Source organism: Peromyscus eremicus, chromosome 8a (genome assembly GCF_949786415.1).
Source record: "Peromyscus eremicus chromosome 8a, PerEre_H2_v1, whole genome shotgun sequence".
Lineage (NCBI taxonomy): Eukaryota > Metazoa > Chordata > Mammalia > Rodentia > Cricetidae > Peromyscus > Peromyscus eremicus.
In genome coordinates this window covers 88,094,424-88,114,624 of record NC_081423.1, presented here as the reverse complement: position 1 = coordinate 88,114,624, position 20,201 = coordinate 88,094,424, and the positions used below count along the sequence as shown (strand labels likewise).

Sequence of the window (20,201 nt, the reverse complement as noted above, 5' to 3'; positions counted from 1 at the left end):
ATAAAATGAAGATAACACAACAAATAACTTTTCTGATAGTTTAATAAGCAAGCACTTCCCCACATTTCACATCATAGGCTGCACTGTTCCAAGCCATAATTTAATATGTAGCAACTACTGTACGGTAGAAACGACAGCCCTCAGGTCCCAGTAGTAAAACATTTACTAGCGAGCAAGCAGAGAGGAATGCACATCTTAAAGAAACCTTCACAAAAAAATAAAACAAAAAACAAACAAACAAAAAAAAATCACAAAATTCAAAGTTTGTATATTTTCATTTTATAAACAAGATAGAACAAAAATCATCAGAATCATTTCAGTAAAAGACTTTTCTACTATTGGGGCAAGTTAAAAAAAAAATTACAATTGAAGACACTTTCAAAGCTACTGTTGGGGATGGTTTTCAATGGTAAATTTAGCAGTGCCCCAGGCCTGGTGATGCCGTAATTCTTCAGTCCCAGTGGCTTAGGATCTCAACGCCTGAGTCTGGAAGGCTGCCCTTCCCACATGTCTCAGGGGTGGAAACAAAGCTGTCTGAGGAACCTAAGTATCAGGTACCTCCCCTGCAAAACCTGAAAGCACCAAACTGTTTCCCAAGCATCCCTAACAGATTGAAGGTTGGGTTTACGAAAGCCAACTCCAAAAATGGGACTGCCTGGCCACAGCTAACAAAAAAAATCCAATTTATAGATGTTTATAAGGTGACATTTTAGTAAAAAATATAAGCTATTATAAACCTAGAGTGAGTTTTGTGCCCTATAAGGCCCTTTCTCCCTAAGTATCTTCCACTTAACCTCCTTATAACTCACCCAGAGGAACAAAAGCTTCCCAGCTCTCTGCTTTCCAGGACCAATGCAGGTTCCCAAGAAAACATCTGAATGAACACCAGATGAAGGTATAATGTCTCCATGCTCCAGCTCTCCACCAAGGGCAGGGGGCCCTTACATCTTGGACCCCAACCCAGCCCTGAGACACCTAGATACCAAAATCTTTCTAAAAATAAAATTAAAGACAACTGATTCACGCTGATTTTCACATACCCTCTAACTGTCCCATCGACTTTTCTTGCGTTTGGGTGGCTCTGGAACAGCAAAACCATCAGGTGTCTTATCTGACTTGCTGTCCACTTTGTCTATCTTGCTGCTGTCCACCTTGGGAGGGTCCATCCTGTTTTCACGATTAAAGCCTTCTTTCCTGCTTTCTCCATTCCTACCATCATTTGTACCCCGGCTCTCTCCATGTCTGCCGGCACTTCCGCCATGCCTGTTCTCTCCGTGTCGGTGGCCATCAGTATGACGGCTGCTGCTTTCTGGGTAACGGTATCCATCTCCATGGCGACCACCACCATCTCCATGACTGTGACGGCCACCACCCCTGTTCTCAGTATATCTCTCTCTCTTCCCATTGCCACCCCCTATCCCTTCACGGCTGTTACTCCCTGAAGCTGTGTTGTTGACTCCTTGGGTTCCAACAGAAGGGTAGGTCACTGGAGCACTGCTGATATTCCCAGAACTGCTGAAGCCTGGGATGTTCTTGGAAGCACTGGTGATGGGGCTGTCTGGACTATTATGGCCCTGCTGTGTTGAATTAGTTGGAACAGAATTTAAGCTTCCTGCACTAGTCCATCCACTTGCCCCAGCAGAAGAGCTTCCAGCCTTCTGATTACTTAAACTGGCTGCAACAAAGTGACTCTTGTACTGGGACTGAAAGAGAAAAAGATATCAGGAATAAGTATAACAACAAACTTGAGTATACAACCAAGTTTGACAATGGTAAAGTACACAAAAACCCCACTTGCATATCCAGGCAGGATACTGTTAAATCTCTATGTGAACTTCAAGTAAACAGAAGGCTCTAAATCTAGAATGAAGCTTATAGACTCAACTACTATCTCAGGGAGGTCTCCCACTCTACCAGGAGTTACTGTTGAAAGCTTTCACTAAAAAACAAACAAACAAACAAACAAACAAAAAAAAAAAACGGGCGGCGGTGCATGCCTTTAATCCCAGCACTCAGGAGGCAGAGACAGGTGGAGCTCTGTGAGTTTGAGGCCAGCCTGGGCTACAGAGTGAGTTCCAGGACAGGCTCCAAAGCTACACAGAGAAGCCCTGTCTCGAAAAACAAAAACCAAAAAGATTTTATGCATTTTAAGTATTTTGCCTGTGTATACTTTCTTTTCTTTTTTCTCTCAGACAGGGTTTCTCATTTTTGTAGTCCAAGCTGTCCTGGAACTTGCTCTCAGGACCAGATGGCCTCGAACTCAGAGATCCACCTGCCTCTGCCTTGAGTGCATGCGCTACCAGTGCCTGGCCTGTGTGCACATATTTATGTGTGCCATATGCATGCCTGGTGCCTGTGCAGACCAGAAAAGGGTGTCAGATGCCCTGGAACTGTAATCAAAGATGGTTAAGTTGCCATGTGGGAGCTGACAAACCAAACCTGGATCCTCTGTAAGAATACAAGTGCTCTTAACCACTGAACCATCTCTCCAGTGCCCTGTTGAAAGCTTTTAAAATGGAATATTTATTTCAGACCTGAAAAGCTGCTTTCATTGCTGTCAGTCTATCTCCCATGGCTCCTGTGGAGGGCTTGTAGGCTTCATAATTGCTCATTACATTGTTATTATTTCCTCGGTCCTAAAAAAAAAAAAAGAACCAAACATACTCATGAGAATGGGAAGTAGATAAAAAAGCAACTGTCACAGACAGCCTTATCACACTGAAAATCCAGATCCAGGGCTGCAGTAGGTGCTGGGTATTTTTTAGAAGTTATTTCCTTTTTGAGAAAAGGTACTATAATGAAGAGGTATTTAAAAATGCTGTGTCCCTCAACCCAGTAAATTTATTTCTGGGAATTAACCTCAAAGATCAGAATGCTTTTCTGATTATACTCACAGTATGATTGTACATTATATCAACATTCTATTAAGTATAAATGCTAAAGATGAAAATGACAATAATATAGCACAATATAGCTTCACAGGATCTGAGTGACACCAATAAAAGATCTGAATCTATTTCAACATTTGCTGGTGTGTGACTTTTAAGTTTCATTATCTGCAATCACTTACATTGGTTAAAGACTGAAATAATATTTGGAGTGGCCCTGGCACATATAAAGCACTCAGTAATTATCAGTCATCACTATTACTTCTACAACCAACATTACTGTAATATGAGGAACACTGTTTATCTACCAACGATGCCAAGTTAACACTACCGCTCCATGAGTATACACTGACAGCTTTGTTCCCTAGCTTTAAAAAATCACTGTAATGATGAACAAGCAAGCCAGTGAGTTGAGTGCTTTATTTACCTAACTTGTGAGACCATCCAGGTCTTCTCAAATGATCAAAGTTTTCAGTGTAGACACCCTTTCTGAGTATAGTTTTAGCTTTGTGACCATCTTAGTAACAATTTCAAGCAATAGACTCTAGGCCAGTATAGAAAGGCTTTTAAAAACAGACAACTACATTCCACACATATCCAGAGTTTTTATTTAATTAACAAGTCTGAAGTGGGTGATGAGTTTGCATGTCTTGGTGGTCAAGGGATTGCAATCTGAGATGCACTAAAGCCAGACTAACCCTAAGCAAGCCTAGTAAGCCAGGTACACATACATGCTTCTTCCATAGCAAGTTTCCTTATAAGAAACAGCACTGCAATGACTCAGACCAGCAGATTAAATACACATGCCCTGGGACACAGGGTTTTTGGCCTCAAGAGCTGTTCGGGTACATCAAAATATCACCAAAATTTAAGACACAGGACCTATTGCAGCGCGTTGCTGTAGTATGAACTTACCGAATTCTCTGAGCCTAGCCCAGGCCGCTCTCTATAGCCCAAGCCTCCTCCACCAATGTTCAGCTTTTTGCCTTTCCCTCCTTTGAAGCGGGATTTCCGAAACCAGGCATTCTGCAATGAAGACAATTCAAGGTTAAGCCCATGAAGGGAGAAAAAGCGAAAGAAAGTAAAACTAGTCAAAAAGAAAATGAAGTAGGCAGGAAGAACTTTTCTGCCTTGGCCTTGAAACCACAGATACAGTCTTGAACTTCTGAACCTTCTGCAGCCACTTCCTAAGCACTGAGATCGCATGCATTTGCTACCACGTACAGTTGAATAGAAGGTTCAAGCACTCCAGGCTAGCACTGTGCCAACAAACCACACCCCCAACTCCACCCTGCCTTCTTTTTTGGTAGCTTGACACACCAAATTTATCAGGTGCTTAGACTTAGCTCAAGTTTCCCATACTGCTCCTTCCATCAGAGCCTCCAGAAAGGACAGTGAGTAAGCAAACATAAAATGTAACATAGTTACTCTGCCTATGTCTAACTTTAGAGAGGAAGATGGATTTGTATTTTCTTAAAAAACAAAAACAAAACAAAACAAAACTGGGTAGAGGTGGTGCATGCTTTTAATCCCAGCACTTGGAAGGCAGAGGCAGGCAGATCTCTGAGTTCAAGGCCAGCCTCGTCTACAGAGTGAGTTCCAGGACAGCCAGGGATACAAAAAAAATATGTCTTGAAAAACAAAAGCCAAAAAAAACCCCCAAATTCACTTTTATTAGTGTGTGTGTGTGTGTGTGTGTGTGTGTGTGTGTGTGTGTGTGAGAGAGAGAGAGAGAGAGAGAGAGAGAGAGAGACAGAGAGAGAGAGAGAGTGTGTTAGTTTATATTTACTAAGTGCATGGAGGTGTCTACAGAGGCCAGGGGGCATTGAATCCCGAGATGGGAGTTACAGGTGGTTCTGAGTCACCTGATGTGGACGCTGGGGACTGAACCAGGGTCTTTTTTCCTTTCCCTTGAGACAGGGTTTCTCTGTGTAGTTTTGGTGCCTGTCCAGGATCTCGCTCTGTAAAGCAGGCTGGCCTCAAACTCACAAAGATCCATCTGCCTCTGCCTCCCGAGTGCAGGGCTTAAAGGTGTGCACCACCACCGGGCCGCAGTATGTATTCTTAACCATGAGGGCCATCTCTCCAGCCCTATATTTTATTTCTTAACCCATCTATAAATACCACTGCCCATAAGCTTACACGGGAGCAAAGCTTGTAAAGAATACATTCAGAAATGAAGGAAAAAAAAGGCTAGGTGAAATAAGGCTTATTAAGAACTGACTAAATTTAGGGGCTGGAGAGATGGCTCAGAGATTGAGAGCACTGACTGCTCTTCCAGAGGACCTAAGTTCAAGTCCCAGTGCCTACATGGCAGCTCACAACTGTCTGTTACTCCAAGATCTGACACACTCACACAGACATACATACAGGCAAAATAACAATGCACATAAGACAAAAATAAATAAATTTAAAAAAAGAACTGACTTTAGGACAGGTGGTGGTGGTGTACACCTTTAATCCCAGCACTCAGGAGGCAGAGGCAGGTGGATCTCTGTGTGAGGCTAGCCTGATCTACAAAGCAAGTTCTGTAACAGCAAGAGCTGTTACACAGAGAATCCATCTCAAAATCAAACCAAAACAAACAAACAAACAAACAAAAAAGAACTGACATTACAACTACTGTGGAAATCAGTATGGTGGTTTCTCAGAAAATTAGGAATCGAACTACCTCAAGACCCAGCCATACCACTCTTGGGTATATACCCAAGGAATGCTCAATCATACCACAAAGATACATGCTCAACTATGTTCACAGCAGCACTATTCACAATAGCCAGAACCTGGAAACAACCTAGATGCCCGTCAACTGAAGAATGGATTAAGAAAATGTGGTACATATACACAATGGAGTACTACTCAGCAGAGAAAAACAATGACAGCATGAAATTTGCAGGCAAATGGATGGAACTAGAAAAAATCATCCTGAGTGAGGTAACCCAAACACAGAAGGACAAACATGGTATGTACTCACTCATAAGTGGATTCTAGATATAAAGTAAAGAACAGTCAGAGTGCAACCCACAGAACCATGGAGGCTATATATACAGCATGGGGGACCCTAGGATGACTATGGCTTATAATAAGTTTTGGTTTTACTCAATTACTGAGCAAGCCTCAATGAAATATTTCAATATTAAGATAAGAATTTAGCCGGGTGGTGGCGGCGCACGTCTTTAATCCCAGCACTCCAGCACTCGGGAGGCAGAGCCAGGCAGATCTCTGTGAGTTCGAGGCCAGCCTGGGATACCAAGTGAGTCCCAGGAAAGGCGCAAAGCTACACAGAGAAACCCTGTCTCGAAAAACCAAAAAAAGAAAAAAAAAAAAAAAAAAGAATTTATACTTTATCAAGCTGATAATAGAAAAATAAATCAATTAAAAAAATAAAAACTATTAAAAACAAACAAACAAACATTTTGCTAAAGTAAAAAGGGGGAACTAGGGACTCATCATTCCTCTCCACATTCTATTCTTTCCCTTGTTTTATATATTTTAAATTTTTTATCAGTGGATTCTGCTGGAGTATCCGCTGCAGATAAGCACCGGAGGGCTCCTGTTGCAAATCACCCTCTAGAGCGATGGAAGGATCTTTCTACTGGCACTTGGAGGAGACCCAATCTACTGTTGGTGTGGGCCTGGGGTTCTGTTTATGTCTTTTCTCAGAACAATGAGGTTCCTCTTTGGATTCCTGAGCGCTGTGTGCGCCCTGTGGCTGCTGCTGAAGCCCAACATACCAGAGACTTATTGGGCCTTCGTGAAAAACTCTCCCCTTCTGATGCCAACGGGGATTGAGAGCCCAATATGGCAAGCTTTGGCAAGCATTAACGTAAGTCTAGGAACTGTAGCCATGTGGTTGGATTCTCCAGAAGGTAATGTATGGTAACTGCTTTTTCAAGTATGTTTGAGAACGTGTCACCCAGACACCTTGGAGATTAAGGATAACCCTGAAGGTCACTGACCACTATTTGTTGACAGTAGCATGCCAGCTAAGCCTTTTCATTTTCACAATCCTCCTCAAGTTGGTACCTACTTTTTAGGAGTGGCTCTGTGCAACATTTATTGGCCTCCTGAAATTCATTTAGCCCCCTTTGAAGATACCTTAAAATTTATGAGCCTGAATGTAGCCATTGTAAGTCCATTAGTTATGCTCCTTGTGAGCTGCCTGTTTTTTCTTTATGGTTCTTAGTTGTTCTTTTGCAGAGCTGACAGCTTAAGTTGTTCTGGGATCAAGAAAAATGGGCCTTGGCGGTTTGTGTTCCTGGAGTTGTATCCATGCCAGTGGATGCCCACATGCTCGAGAAGAGAATTTGACATTGCTGCTGCCATTGTTGCTGTTATAGCATTGGCGGCCACTGCTGCTACTGTTTCTGGGATTATCATTTCATAATTGCCTACTACAGCTAGCACAGTGGAGACCCTGGCAGCAAAAGTAGCTACCACAGTTATTTAATCTTTCATTCTATTGGGCATGATAAATTTAATTCAATAGTTATATACATTTCAATTGGCTTTGAAAATTATAAATTTATAAACTCAAGTTCCATTTGCTTTTGGGATACCATCTTACAAGGACTCCAATTTGCAGTAAGGCTCGTTAAGGAAGGGAATGGCTCAGGTCCCTTTAGCCTACTGGCTATGAGTGGGTTAGGACTTCTGTTGGTCTTTTCTGTGTCGAACACACAGATTGCAAGCCCAGCGCCACTTTGAGATCTTTGGCAGCAGTTAACTCTGCAGCTCACACACGACTGAGCCTGTATGATAACGAGTATTCAGAGACGAGTAATGCCTGGGGGGGCGCTCACCAACCTAAGACAGAGAGAGCGCCTGTGTGGCCTGGGCAGGTGTCTCTATGACGGGTAAGGTCACCTGCTGATGTCCCACACAACCTAAGTCAGAAGCTCATTTTTTAGTAAAAGGGGGACCTGTAGGGCCCTGGCCCCCGTTTTGGGTAACTGTTGCCTTGCTTGCTGACCTTGATATCCTCTCTATGCTAGTTCCCTGCTGGGTTCCACCCTCCTGAATGCTTAAGGGAAGTTCCTTGTCTGTGTATCCTGCATAATGGGTGTGCTTAGACGCAAGATTGTAAAACATTGGTAGCGAACTTCTGCCCTCTGGGGTTCTCCCATTGTGCTGTAAGCCTGTATTTAAGACCTCCTCCCTCCTTCAATAAATGGCATAAAAAAATAAAGAAAAAAGAAAAAGAACTGACATTAGCCAGGCACTTGGAAGGCAGAGACAGGTAGATGTCTGTCAGTTTGAAGCTGGCCTGGCTATGTAGTAAGGACAACCAGGGTCACATAGTGAGACTCTGCCTCAATAGAACAAACAAATAAGCAGAACACAAACATCAGTGTTAAAGATTTACCTGAGAATTACACACTACTTGTCTAAATATTGAGAAGTATGATAGGCTTGGAAAAGGTACTGAGCACAGAAAGCCTAAAACACAAATAGGGTATAAGAAAATGCCAGGCAAGATGGGTGTGGTGGTGCACGCCTTTAATCTCAGCACTTGGGAGGCAGAGGCAGGTGGATCTCTATGAGTTTGAGGCCAGCCTGGTCTATAAAGTGAGTTCTAGGACAGAAAGGGCTGTTACACAGAGAAGCCTTGTCTCGAAAAATCCAGGAAGAAAAAAAAGAAAGAAAATGCCATGCAAATGTATCCTTTTCAGAATTTTAGTTTAGCTTTGCTCTCCATTGAGCAAAGGGAGAAAAAAAGCATCATTCTCCTCTTTTCCGCACTGGAGTCCTTTACACTCAAGGGCATTTTGTTTACAAACAAGGGCATTCCCAACAATCCAGCTGGGCTCCATACAGGCTCAAACAGCCAAGTCAAACAAACATTTCCTACTATCTGAACTTGTCTTAAGGAAGAGGCATTAGAATGTTTGCCTAGCACACACAAGATCTCAAATTTAATCTCTAGTACTGCAATAAAAACAAAAGTCAACTGTCCTGAACACACTTGTAATCTGAGAACTGCATGGAGTAAGTGATTCAAGGTGTAATTTGGCCATACTTAGTTTTGGAATAGAGCATATCTGGAAGAGGGCAATCAGTATGGTCAGATATGAAATATCAGTGTGTAAAAAATACTTAAGGCCCATTAAAACAGAGGCAGGGGATGTAATTGAGTAGTAGACTACTCATATAGCATGTAAAGAAAAAAAGACAACCCTGGATTCGATCCCTAGTAGCAAAACCAACCAAACAAAAATAAAAAAATAAGCATCACAAAACAGTTTCCTTATCAAACAAACAAAAAACCAACCATATATTTTTAGCTCTCAAAAAGAGAAGACTTAGGGGGAAGGAACAAGAGAGAATAGTGGGCATCTTCTAAGGTTAACTTACTCATAAAAGTGTTCTATGGGGTAAGCACGAAGAAACTAAAGAAACAGATTTCAGCCCAAAGAAAGGAGCAGCTTTTCAACAGAAACTGTAGAAAAGAACATACACATGAATTCTACCATCCTCAGGTACCAGGTCTACATTAACCATGCCCTTCCTGCCCATTTTCTTTTCAAGTTCTCTTAGGTCATCTCCCTCCCCTGCTTGCTGAACTTTCTTACTCAGTTGTATAATCTCTATCAACTTCAAGGGCCCACCCCTCACCTGCATTGCCAGGTCTAAGAGTTCCTTAGAAACATGTTGGTTGGCTCCTTCCAGGTTCCGGACAAGATCCCCAGCAAAATTGCTGTCCTTTGGGGTCAGTAAGGTATAGGCCACACCCTTCTCACCAGCTCTTCCTGTTCGCCCAATCCTGTGAGTGTGGGTATCAATGTCTCGTGCTACATCATAGTTGATGACTGTCTTAATTGAAGGAATGTCCAGACCACGGGCTGAAATACAAAGTATTCAGATTCTTTTACTTTTCATCTGCAGTTAAAAGAAAATCAAAGTAACCAGAAATGCTAGTTATAAGAACGTACATTTCCTGGCTGGGCAGTGGTGGCGCACGCCTTTAATCCCAGCACTCAGGAGGCAGAGGCAGGCGGATCTCTGTGAGTTCGGAGGCCAGCCTGGGCTACAGAGTGAGTTCCAGGACAGGCTCCAAAGCTACACAGAGAAACTCTGTCTTGAAAAACCAAAAAAAAAACAAAAAAACAAAAACAAACAAACAAAAAAATGTACATTTCCCTTACCCAGGCAAGCTCATGGCTATAAATCCAAGAATAAAAAGTAATTCATTCTATTGGGAGTAATATATATATATACATATATATATGTATATATATATATATATATGTATATATATATATATATATATATATATATATTCTGTGGATAATTTTACTGAAATCACACCTGTAATCCCAGTACTTGGAAGATGGAGGCAGGAGTATCAGAGTTCAAGATAGTCTGGAGTATATATAAGAACTTATCTCAAAAAGCAAAACAAAAAATTCATACAAGTTAGCCCTCTAGGGTTTCAGTAGTAGTGTTTCCATGAGGACCAGAGTTCAGTGCCCAGGACCTGTGTATGTGTGTGTATTTATCCATGTACATACCACAGCATATATAGAGAGGGCAAAGGAAACTTGTGGGAGTCAGTTCTCTCCTGACACTATATTTGAGTCCTGTATACTAAGCTCAGGCTGTCAGGATTGGTTGGCAAGTACCCAATGAACCACCTTTTAGGTCCAAAGTACTAGGTTGTCTCCCCCCCCCCCCCCCCCTTTGGTTTTTAGAGACAAGGTCTCTCTCTGTGTGTAGCCCTGGCTGGCCTGGAACTCAGAGACCCTCCTGCCTCTGCCTCCCTAGTGCTGGGATCAAACATGTGCACCACCACTGCCCAGCTAAAATACTCTGCTAAACTCAGCAGAGTAAAGCCAAAATTTAAGATTAACGTAAGATACGCATTGCAGTAGACATAAGGGCACAAATGTTCTCTCCCAGACAGTCTCTAGCTGCAAGGTTACTTTGATGATAGAGAACACTAAATCAAAGTGGTCACAGAGTTGCTGCTCTACATAGTCTAGATAGAGTGGGAGTGTTCCATCGGACTGACCAGATGCTATAGGTCTCATAACAAGGTAGGGAAATACCTATACGATAAAGACTAAGGTTATGGTGAAATTCATACTCATACCTGCAACATCAGTGGCCACCAGGACAGGGATGTCCTTTTTCTTAAAATCTGAAATGACCTTGTTTCTTTCACTCTGATCCATGTCCCCGTGGAGAAGACCAAGGTTATGACCCTCCTGCTTCAGGTTATTGGCTAGTTCTTCAGCGTTGGCTTTTTTAGTAACAAACAGGAGAACACTCCCTGAAGAAGTAAACTCCACCAGACGCCGGGTAAGCCAGCTCCATTTACTAGGCCCAGAATGGAGTATCTCCACAATCTGTGTCACATCTTCATTTGCCTGTGAGGAAATAAAGTAAGCAACTGTGACCTGGTACAAAACCTAATATCTTTGGGTCTTCCTTTATTATGTCAAATGCAGCTTAAAACTTACTATTTTCTCAAAGCACCTTGCCCACCAACTCTTCCTGGCATATTCATATCTAATCTGTATGCCCTAATAATCTGTAATGATTTTTATATGCCTATTCTTATTACTCCCAGGGTAGTAAACTACTTTTGAGGGTCTTGTCCACTCATTGTCATAAGCACAACTTACATCAGCATATTAAGAAATGAGAACTTGACATATTAAGGTGCTTCACATTCAAACACTTTAACAGTAATCATGAGAAGGAACAGACATGGTTGACTAATGATGACATGTTTCAGTAGAGAAGATCTCAGTTTCCAACACAAAGAAATGATAAACATTTGAGGTGTAGGACATGCTAATTATACATTACATACATGTATTGAAATGCCACTGTATCCCATAAATATTTATAATTATGTGTCAAAAAACTCTATTGTCCTGACTGGGTTTTTGTCAGCTTGATACAAGCTAGAGTTATCTGGGAAGAGGAACCTCAACTGAGAAAATGCCTATAGCACATTTGGGGGGTATTTTCTTGATTGCTAATGGATGGTGGAGGGCCCAGGCCACTGGGCACGGTGCCACCCCTGGGCAGGTGGTCCTGGGTTATGTAAGAAAGTAGGCTGGGGCTGGAGAGATGGCTCAGAGGTTAAGAGCAGTGGCTGCTCTTCTAGAGGACCCTGGTTCAATTCCTAGCACCCACATGGCAGCTCACAATTGTCTGTAACTCCAGTTCCAGGGAAAAAGACACCCTCACATAGATATATATGCAGGGAAAACACTAATGCACATAAAAAAAAATAAAAATAAAAAGGAATCATAAAAAAAAAAAAAAAAAAAAAAAGGTAGGCTGAGCAAGCCAGTAGGCAGTGTTACTCCATAGCCTCTGCTTCAGTTCTTGCCTCCAGGTTCCTGCCCTGATTTCCCTTCACTAAGAATACAACTGTAAACTAAAATAAACCCTTTCCTCCCCAAGTTGATTTTGGTCACGGTCTTTATCATGGCAACAGAAACCCTAACAAAGACACATTAAACAACAACAGCAACAAAAACTGGGAAGGTAATCTTAAGGAATTTTCTTTTTACTCCATTTATTTGTGTGTGTATGCATATGTGCATGCTTCCATGTGTTACTGCACACACATGAAGGTCAGAGGACAACTTATAGGGATTAGTTCTCACCTTCGATGATATGGGTCCTGGGGATTGAATTCAGACTTAGAGGCAAGCACCATTACTGGTTGAGCCATCTACTGGCCCCCAAGAAATTCTCTAAACAACTTTAACTGAATTCCAACTTCAAATTCAGAGAAATGACCACATAAGGGCATATGTAGATAAGCATGAAATCAAACTTATTCTTACCAGACCCCAAAATTATCCTACAACACCTTATGCAGATTGCTTTAACAATTATTTAAATGTCCACAGTATAACTTACTGAGTCTTCCAGGCTGATTGTTTTGTTTCTTTTAAAATTTAAAAAATTTGTGAAAAGAGACAGGTGTGGTAGTGTGTGCCTTTAATCCCAGCACTTAGGAGGCAGAGGCAGGCGGATCTCTGTGAGTTTGAGGCCAGCCTGGTCTACAAAGCGAGTTCCCGGACAGCCAGGGAAGTTACAAAGAGAAACCCTGTCTTGAAAAAACAAACAAAAAAGATGAAACAAATATAATTCCCATACACCCATCACTCAGCTTCCATATACCAACAATGTGCCACTCCCCTCAACTTATGTATCTTAAAGCAAATCTAATCCATGTTGCACCATACATAATATTTTAATTTTTAAATCATTACTGAAGGGCTGAGTACAGTGGCGCATTCCAGTGGCTTTTCATTCCAGCACTCAGGAGGCAGAGTACTAATCTACAGTGCTAGTTCCAGGATATCCAGGGCTACATAGAGAAACCCTGTCTCAAAACAAAAACAACAACAAACAAAATAACAACAAAAACCATGAATTAAGAATCAAACTCTATGTCACCAGGAGAAACTCCAGGACCCACCCTGCCTAGTGTAGAGTTACCTCTCCAATGTCGCCCTGCACCACTCGAATAGGGTCAATTAAGATGTCTCTGGCCAATTTTTCAATCTTTTTCCGAAAAGTTGCACTGAATAACAGAGCTAAAAGATAAAGCAAATTGTGTTAAAAAAGAAACAGCATTTTTTACTAAATCCACTCATTAAGCTTCTGTAATGTAGCCAATTCACTAAACAAAAATGATTTTCTTTCTTTTGTTTTTACTTCATTTTCAACGAAGAAATGAGTTGTCATAATGGTCCAGGAAAAGACTCTGATTTCAAATCAGCATTTAAACTGCAGCAAATTATTTATTTTCAGTTTTAGCATCTATAAAAAGTGAGCGGTTTGCTGGGCCTGGTGGCATGAACCTGTAATCCCAGCTATTTGGAGGATGAGGCAGGAGTATTGCAGGTTTCTGGCCTGCCTAGTCTACAGTGTCCAAGGATAGCCTAGTCAGTTTAGTAAGACTACCTAAAAAGTAAGCAGGAAAAAAAGGGGGGAAGAAGGAGGCTGGAGATATATATATCAATCACAGAGAGGTAAGGTGTTCGCCTAACATGCAGAAGACTTGGACATTTTGGTTCCAATAAATGGTCATTAACTCTCCCCTTTATAGTTATCATGAGTACATACATAGTAATTTTCACTTCCATAACTGTGAGTACTTATAAAAATAGGTGTTCATTTGAATATAAATAGAGCTGTATTCTAAAGCTGCTTCATACATATACATACTCTGTCTGTCAGGACGGACATGACTCGCTATGGACCGAACCTGGTACTCTGAAAGAAACAGAACAGTAATCAACACAAAACTGCATTTAAGAGAGGTGTGAAAAGTCACTTTAGTAAAATCCATGAGAACTTTCAAGGATTAAAAGTCCTGAAACTACTTGACATCATTCAGTATGAAATTTCAAAAAACTTCAGAGCAGCTAAACTGGGTAGATAGTAGTTACATGGAAATTTGCATAGCCAGTTAAGCCAAAGAGGCCAGGAAAGGACCCTGTTTGACTTAATATTCACCTATCCAAGAATATGGGCTGTAACTTTCAAAGGCCTGTGAGTAAAAATAAAGAACAGAGAAAACATTCCCTATTATAAGCACTTGCAAATTTTCTCAACACAGTCAAGATTAGCATACTTCCCTTAGAAAGCTCCAACAAATGGCTTATGGCTTGGTTTATACCCCTTCTTTTGAAAGAAGTATTTTTAACTTCTTTCATGAATAAAAAGTACCGATTAACTCTAGGAAGACACAGAGAAAACTAACTTGAACGTGGGGACAGAAGACACTGATAATTCAAAGGCATACCAAATCCCATGTCAAACATCCGATCGGCTTCATCAAACACAAGATAAGAGACCCTTTGAAGATTAGTAGCTTTTTTCTTCACATGGTCAATCAGCCGACCCTGTGAGAGTCACAATATAGTGAATAGTAAGTATAATTAAAGATTCACATAGACATTTACAGCTATACTCCTGGAAAAAGTGTCAATTCTTTGGTCTTGGACAGAAATGGATACTCATCTGACTGCCTTTATGCAGCGAATTCAGAAAAATAGAAAAAAACTTCTTTTTAGACAGGGGTTTATGGGTGGCCTGGAGCTCACAGACGCCCACCTGCCTCTGCCTTTAAGTGCTGGGACTAAAGGCATGAACCCCTATACTTAGCAAGAATAGAATTCTGAAAACTCATATATATTATGGTTTATATTCTACAGAAAAGCAGGCCAGAACCATTCTTGTAATATGTTCTGAAAATAATTTAAAAAATTATAAATGAGTTTTGATGTTTAACCTCCATCTTCTGGGCAGCTCTAAACATTATCTGAGTATTTTATGATTCTTCACGTTCTTGGTAATCACAATCAGCTTTTAGGAAAGCCTAAGAAAACTTGTTTGAAATAGGAAGGAACTTGTAGCTGCTAATGCATGGATCATGGATGTTATAACTAGATTTCGGTTTAGTCAACTAATCATAATTAAACCAAAATGAAAGGAAGCAACTCACCAGGGTATTCCCAACCTAGCTTTACATTTTAGAGGGAATTCTCCTCAAGATTGATTATGTTTTCTCTATTACAAGGGATTGAGAACCCACTTGAACACAAGATATACTCACTGGGGTACACACAACAATCTCTGCTCCTTCCTGAAGGGCTTTGGCCTGCTCCCACATGCTCCCTCCTCCATATACTGCCACTGATCGAAGATTATATGCTTTCCCAAACCGCTTACATTCTGCGTGGATCTAAAAAGTCATTATATTTTACAAACAATGAGCTTAACAAATACTTTTGCCATTACTCAAAAGAGAGTTCTAAACAACACAGTGTGTGCTATTACAGAAAATCAAAACCTAGACGTGCCTAGTGGCACAGGCTTCTAACACTAGATGACTGAGAGGTTAAGAGGAAGATGACAAGTTTATGTCCAGCCTGGGTAATTCAATGAGAGACTAATTCAAAAAACAAAAACTAGAACAAACAAACAGAAGAGATGAGGCATACAGCTCAATACTTGCCTAGCACTTAAGGACTCTGTGCTCAATTCCTATTACTGAACACACATCCACACCTTTACCAACACCAACAACCAAAACAACAGTAACAACCAAAACCAAAACCAAGAACAAAGACAAACAAAACAAAGCAAAAAAACCATGAAAACAAACATGGGTGGGAGAGATACCAAAACCTAGAACATGATTTAAAAAAACAAACAAAACAAAAAAACCAACAATCTTTGGTTTGTTTGTTTCATTTTTTATTTTGTGAGGCAGGGTCTCTCTATGTAGCTCTGTCTGTCCTGGAGCTTGATATATATATACACCAGACTGGACTCAAACTCAAAAGATCCTCCTGCCTCAACCTGCTGAGTGCTGGGATTAAAGGCATGCGCCACCACACCCAGCTTAATCATAAAATAAGGCCATAATCTTGTTTCGAATCATTCATCCTATCCTTGATCCTACCATTTTAACAGGAAAATTAAACTCACCAGAGAAAACATTATGAGCTTGTAATAAAAAACAATTCCTACAATACCCACACCCCTTTGAGAGTAAAAAAAAAAAAAAAAAAAAAATTGTTATATTATCCTTGTTACGAATAACATCTAACATTTCTCAAGACTTTCCTAGGAGAATAATGTGAATAGTATGACTTAAGTGTCAGCCACTGAACTATATACTTAAAATGGCTGAAGATGGCCACTTTTGTATATAGTTTTATCACATTTAAAACAGAAGTCAGAGGAGATTGGAAGACAGTTCAGTGGGTAAGCACTTGCCATGCAAGTGTAAGGACTGACATTCAGACTTCTGGAACCCATAGAAAAGCTGGGTGAGCATGATGCCGTCAATAATCCCAGAAGCACCCGGAGGCCGGAGACAGAAGGCTTCAGCCAGACTAGCAGAACAGCCCCGCAAACGTGAAGACGAATCTAGGAGGACACCCAAAGTCAGCCTCAGGCCTCTTTGAAGTGGCCCCACATGTATGTGTATGCCAATGCATGCACCTCAAAGCAACAAAAACTAAAAATTCATAGGTCACTCTACTCACTGTCTCTTGCTGGTTCAAATGTGGAAAAGAACCTTTTACAAAGCACATACCTGTTGACAAAGCTCCCTAGTAGGACATACAATCACAGCAATTGGTCCATCGCCTGGTTCTAATTCCTTCTGATCCATTATATGAATCAACATGGGCCAAATAAAGGCTGCCGTTTTCCCACTGCCTGTTTTAGCAATACCAATCATGTCTCTACCACTTAATGCTACAGGTACACCCTAGAGAAGGAAAAAAGAAAGAAAAGGTATATATATACTCCAAAATTTCAATTCTAAAGATACGCTTGGGAAAATGACTACAGATGACATTCATTTCCAATGGAACAAAAATATCCCTGGACACACACAAGCTGAATCCTGACATTCCCATGAACTTGATTTAAAGGAAATATTATCTTCATGTGGCTCAGCTATCATTTATATATTTAAAAAAAGACTTCCATTTGTATCAGTATATTGAAAAAAAAACATACGAATTATAAAAGAAGCTATTAAAATTTTTTGAATGGAAGTGGAGAGATGACACAGTGGTTAAGACCATTGGTGGCTTTTCCAGAGGACTCAAATTCAATAATGAGCACCCAATACAGTGGCCCATAACTGTCTGTAACTCCAGTTCTAGGGCATCCAACTCTCTCCCCTGGCCTCTACAGGCACTGCATGCAAGTGTTAAGCAGGCATACATGCCAGTAAAATACCCATATGCATAAAATAAAAAAAAGTTAATTTTTTATATTCTCCCCTCAAAAAGAAATAGACCATTTATATACATAAATTTCTCATTATTTTTGTAAAAGAATAGATAACCCCCACATTTGAATGGGAAATAGAAGCTATTAGTCTCAGTAATGAAATAGTAATATACAAAGGAATTCTAGTCATCAAAAGCACCAAATATATCCATGTACAAATCTTTTTTCTGAGGTTTAGGCAATAAAGTATTTTCTTCATATCATATGTTCAAGGTATTTAGCAGGTATAAAAACACATCTTTCCAGCCAGTTAGCAACTTCTTACACCAGTTGCTTCAATCTTTAAAAAATTCAGGACTTTAAATACAATTTAGTGGAAGAGAATTTGCCTAGCATGTATGAAGCCCTGGGTTTGATCCCTAGTACTGGAACCACAAAAAAAGGGGGAGCGTTTTTTTTTTTTTGTTTTTGTTTTTGTTTTTGTTTGGTTTTTCAAGATAGGGTTTCTCTGTGTAGCTTTAGTGCCTGTCCTGGATCTCACTCTGCAGACCAGGCTGGCCTCCAACTCACAGAGATCCGCCTGCCTCTGCCTCTCAAGTGCTGGGACTAAAGGCGTATGTCACCACCGCCCAGCAAAAAAGGAGTTTTAAATAAAACTATAGATTTCTTATTGCTCTGCTTCATTTTCCTCCCATTATATATTACATACCTGACACTGTATTGGAGTTGGCTGTGTGTACTCAGATTTCCGAATCTGGTGCATAAGTTGTTCATCAAACCCAAAATGAGCGAAACTACTTCCTGGTCTAGGAGGTGCAGCACCAGAGACCTAGAGACAAAGACAATTGCCAGCATACCAGTAGTTTTATTTAAAAAGCATTTAAAGTTCAACAATACCTACTCAGATCAAGCATTTTTTTTTTTTTTTTTTTTTGGTTTTTCGAGACAGGGTTTCTCTGTGTAGCTTTGCGCCTTTCCTGGGACTCACTTGGTAGCCCAGGCTGGCCTTGAACTCACAGAGATCCCCCTGGCTCTGCCTCCCGAGTGCTGGGATTAAAGGCGTGCGCCACCACCGCCCGGCCAGATCAAGCATTTTAACTAGGATATAAAGAGTGGAAAGTGCCAGGCGGTGGTGGCGCACGCCTTTAATCCCAGCACTCGGGAGGCAGAGCCAGGTGGATCTCTGTGAGTTCGAGGCCAGCCTGGGATACCAAGTGAGTTCCAGGAAAGGCGCAAAGCTACACAGAGAAACCCTGTCTCGAAAAACCAAAAAAAAAAAAAAAAAAAAAAGGAGTGGAAAGTAAGTATATGTAAGCAAAAGTATACACCAAAAAGGCAAAACAAAAAATATCATGGTAAGAATTCCTGACATAATTCAATCAAATGATTTAAAATGGCTAAGTACCTAAAACTATCTTAAAATTAATTTTCTCATAAGATAGAAACAAATTACTTAACTAAGTGGAAAAGTCATTAACATTGTTTTTGCCATTCTGAATAAACATTAATGAAGATAACAAAAAATTAAGATTACTCTTGAAGCAAATTAAAATTGTAAATAAGATTAAAATCAAATTTATAGCCACTGGTTAGAAAGATGCAACTTACTGATGTTTCAAGAGTTAATGCTTCTCCTAGTGATGGTCTAGACACTATCAAGCCTTGTTCCAACTAGCTGAAGAATGGGGATTATTGACCCCATTTTTGTCTACACAGTAGTAGTAACTTTTCATTGCTTCTCTGATGATGCTCATGATTTCCAAGAAGGATTTTATTACTAAAGTTTTTTTTTTTTTTTTTTTTTTTTTCAAGACAGGGTTTCTCTGTAAACCATGCTCTGAGTTCAAGACCATGCTGGCCTTGAACTCAGAGCTCCAACTGTCTCTGCCTCCTGAGTGCTGAGTGCTGGGATTAAAGATGTACGCCACCACCGTCTGGTTATTACTAACGATCCTTATTTGAGGGAAGGAGTACTAGTAACTTCTTGGAAAACAAGAGGGCAAATGTATTTGTGCACATATATACACATATACAAACTACTTTGTCTTTGAAAACTGGAGTTTTCAAACACCATTTAGCAACTAATAAAGTAGAAATAGACCACAGTTATTCACACTAGAGTAAACATATTCTCTTTGCTATTTGACTTTAATACATAAAAACATTCTAAACAATATGGTGGGCTGGAGAGATGGCTCAGAGGTTGAGAGCACTGACTGCTCTTCCAGAGGTCCTCAGTTCAATTCCTAGCAACCACATGGTGGCTTACAACCATCTATAATGAGATCTGGTACCCTCTTCGGAATACATAATAAATACATAAAAATCTTAAAAAACAAACAAACAAACAAACAAACAAACCAATATGGTAAACGAGCAAAACTCAATTTTAAAGTATTATTATAAAATTATATGTAGGTTTTTTTGTTTAAAGACAATCACTTATTTGAATACTTAAAAAAAAAAAAAATTTGTGTGTAGATATCCAGAGAAGAAGGTCTGAGACCTCTGAGTTTGATTAACAAGTGTTTGTTTGTGGGATGTCTACTACTTATGTGGAAATATCTAAACTTCAGT

At 40.4% G+C, this 20,201-nt stretch overlaps 1 protein-coding gene across 4 annotated transcripts in view; it reads right to left on the bottom strand.

Moving 5' to 3' along the window:
* Window positions 1-24: 24 nt before the first annotated feature.
* Window positions 25-20,201, bottom strand: part of Ddx42 (DEAD-box helicase 42) — a 45,011-nt gene continuing 24,834 nt past the window's right edge. For 3 of the 4 annotated variants that reach the window (XM_059271975.1, XM_059271978.1, XM_059271977.1), the window contains 11 exons: window positions 18,334-18,453; window positions 16,975-17,151; window positions 15,484-15,612; window positions 14,671-14,770; window positions 14,091-14,138; window positions 13,359-13,456; window positions 10,981-11,257; window positions 9,504-9,730; window positions 3,804-3,914; window positions 2,535-2,636; window positions 989-1,703 (listed from right to left, as the gene is read on the bottom strand). In XM_059271975.1, the coding sequence (XP_059127958.1) occupies window positions 1,044-1,703; window positions 2,535-2,636; window positions 3,804-3,914; window positions 9,504-9,730; window positions 10,981-11,257; window positions 13,359-13,456; window positions 14,091-14,138; window positions 14,671-14,770; window positions 15,484-15,612; window positions 16,975-17,151; window positions 18,334-18,453 (2,049 nt within the window). In that variant the 3' untranslated portion in view covers window positions 989-1,043. Of the gene's footprint in view, window positions 206-988; window positions 1,704-2,534; window positions 2,637-3,803; window positions 3,915-9,503; window positions 9,731-10,980; window positions 11,258-13,358; window positions 13,457-14,090; window positions 14,139-14,670; window positions 14,771-15,483; window positions 15,613-16,974; window positions 17,152-18,333; window positions 18,454-20,201 lie in introns of those variants that run through there. The other variant, XM_059271976.1, reaches the window with a different exon arrangement.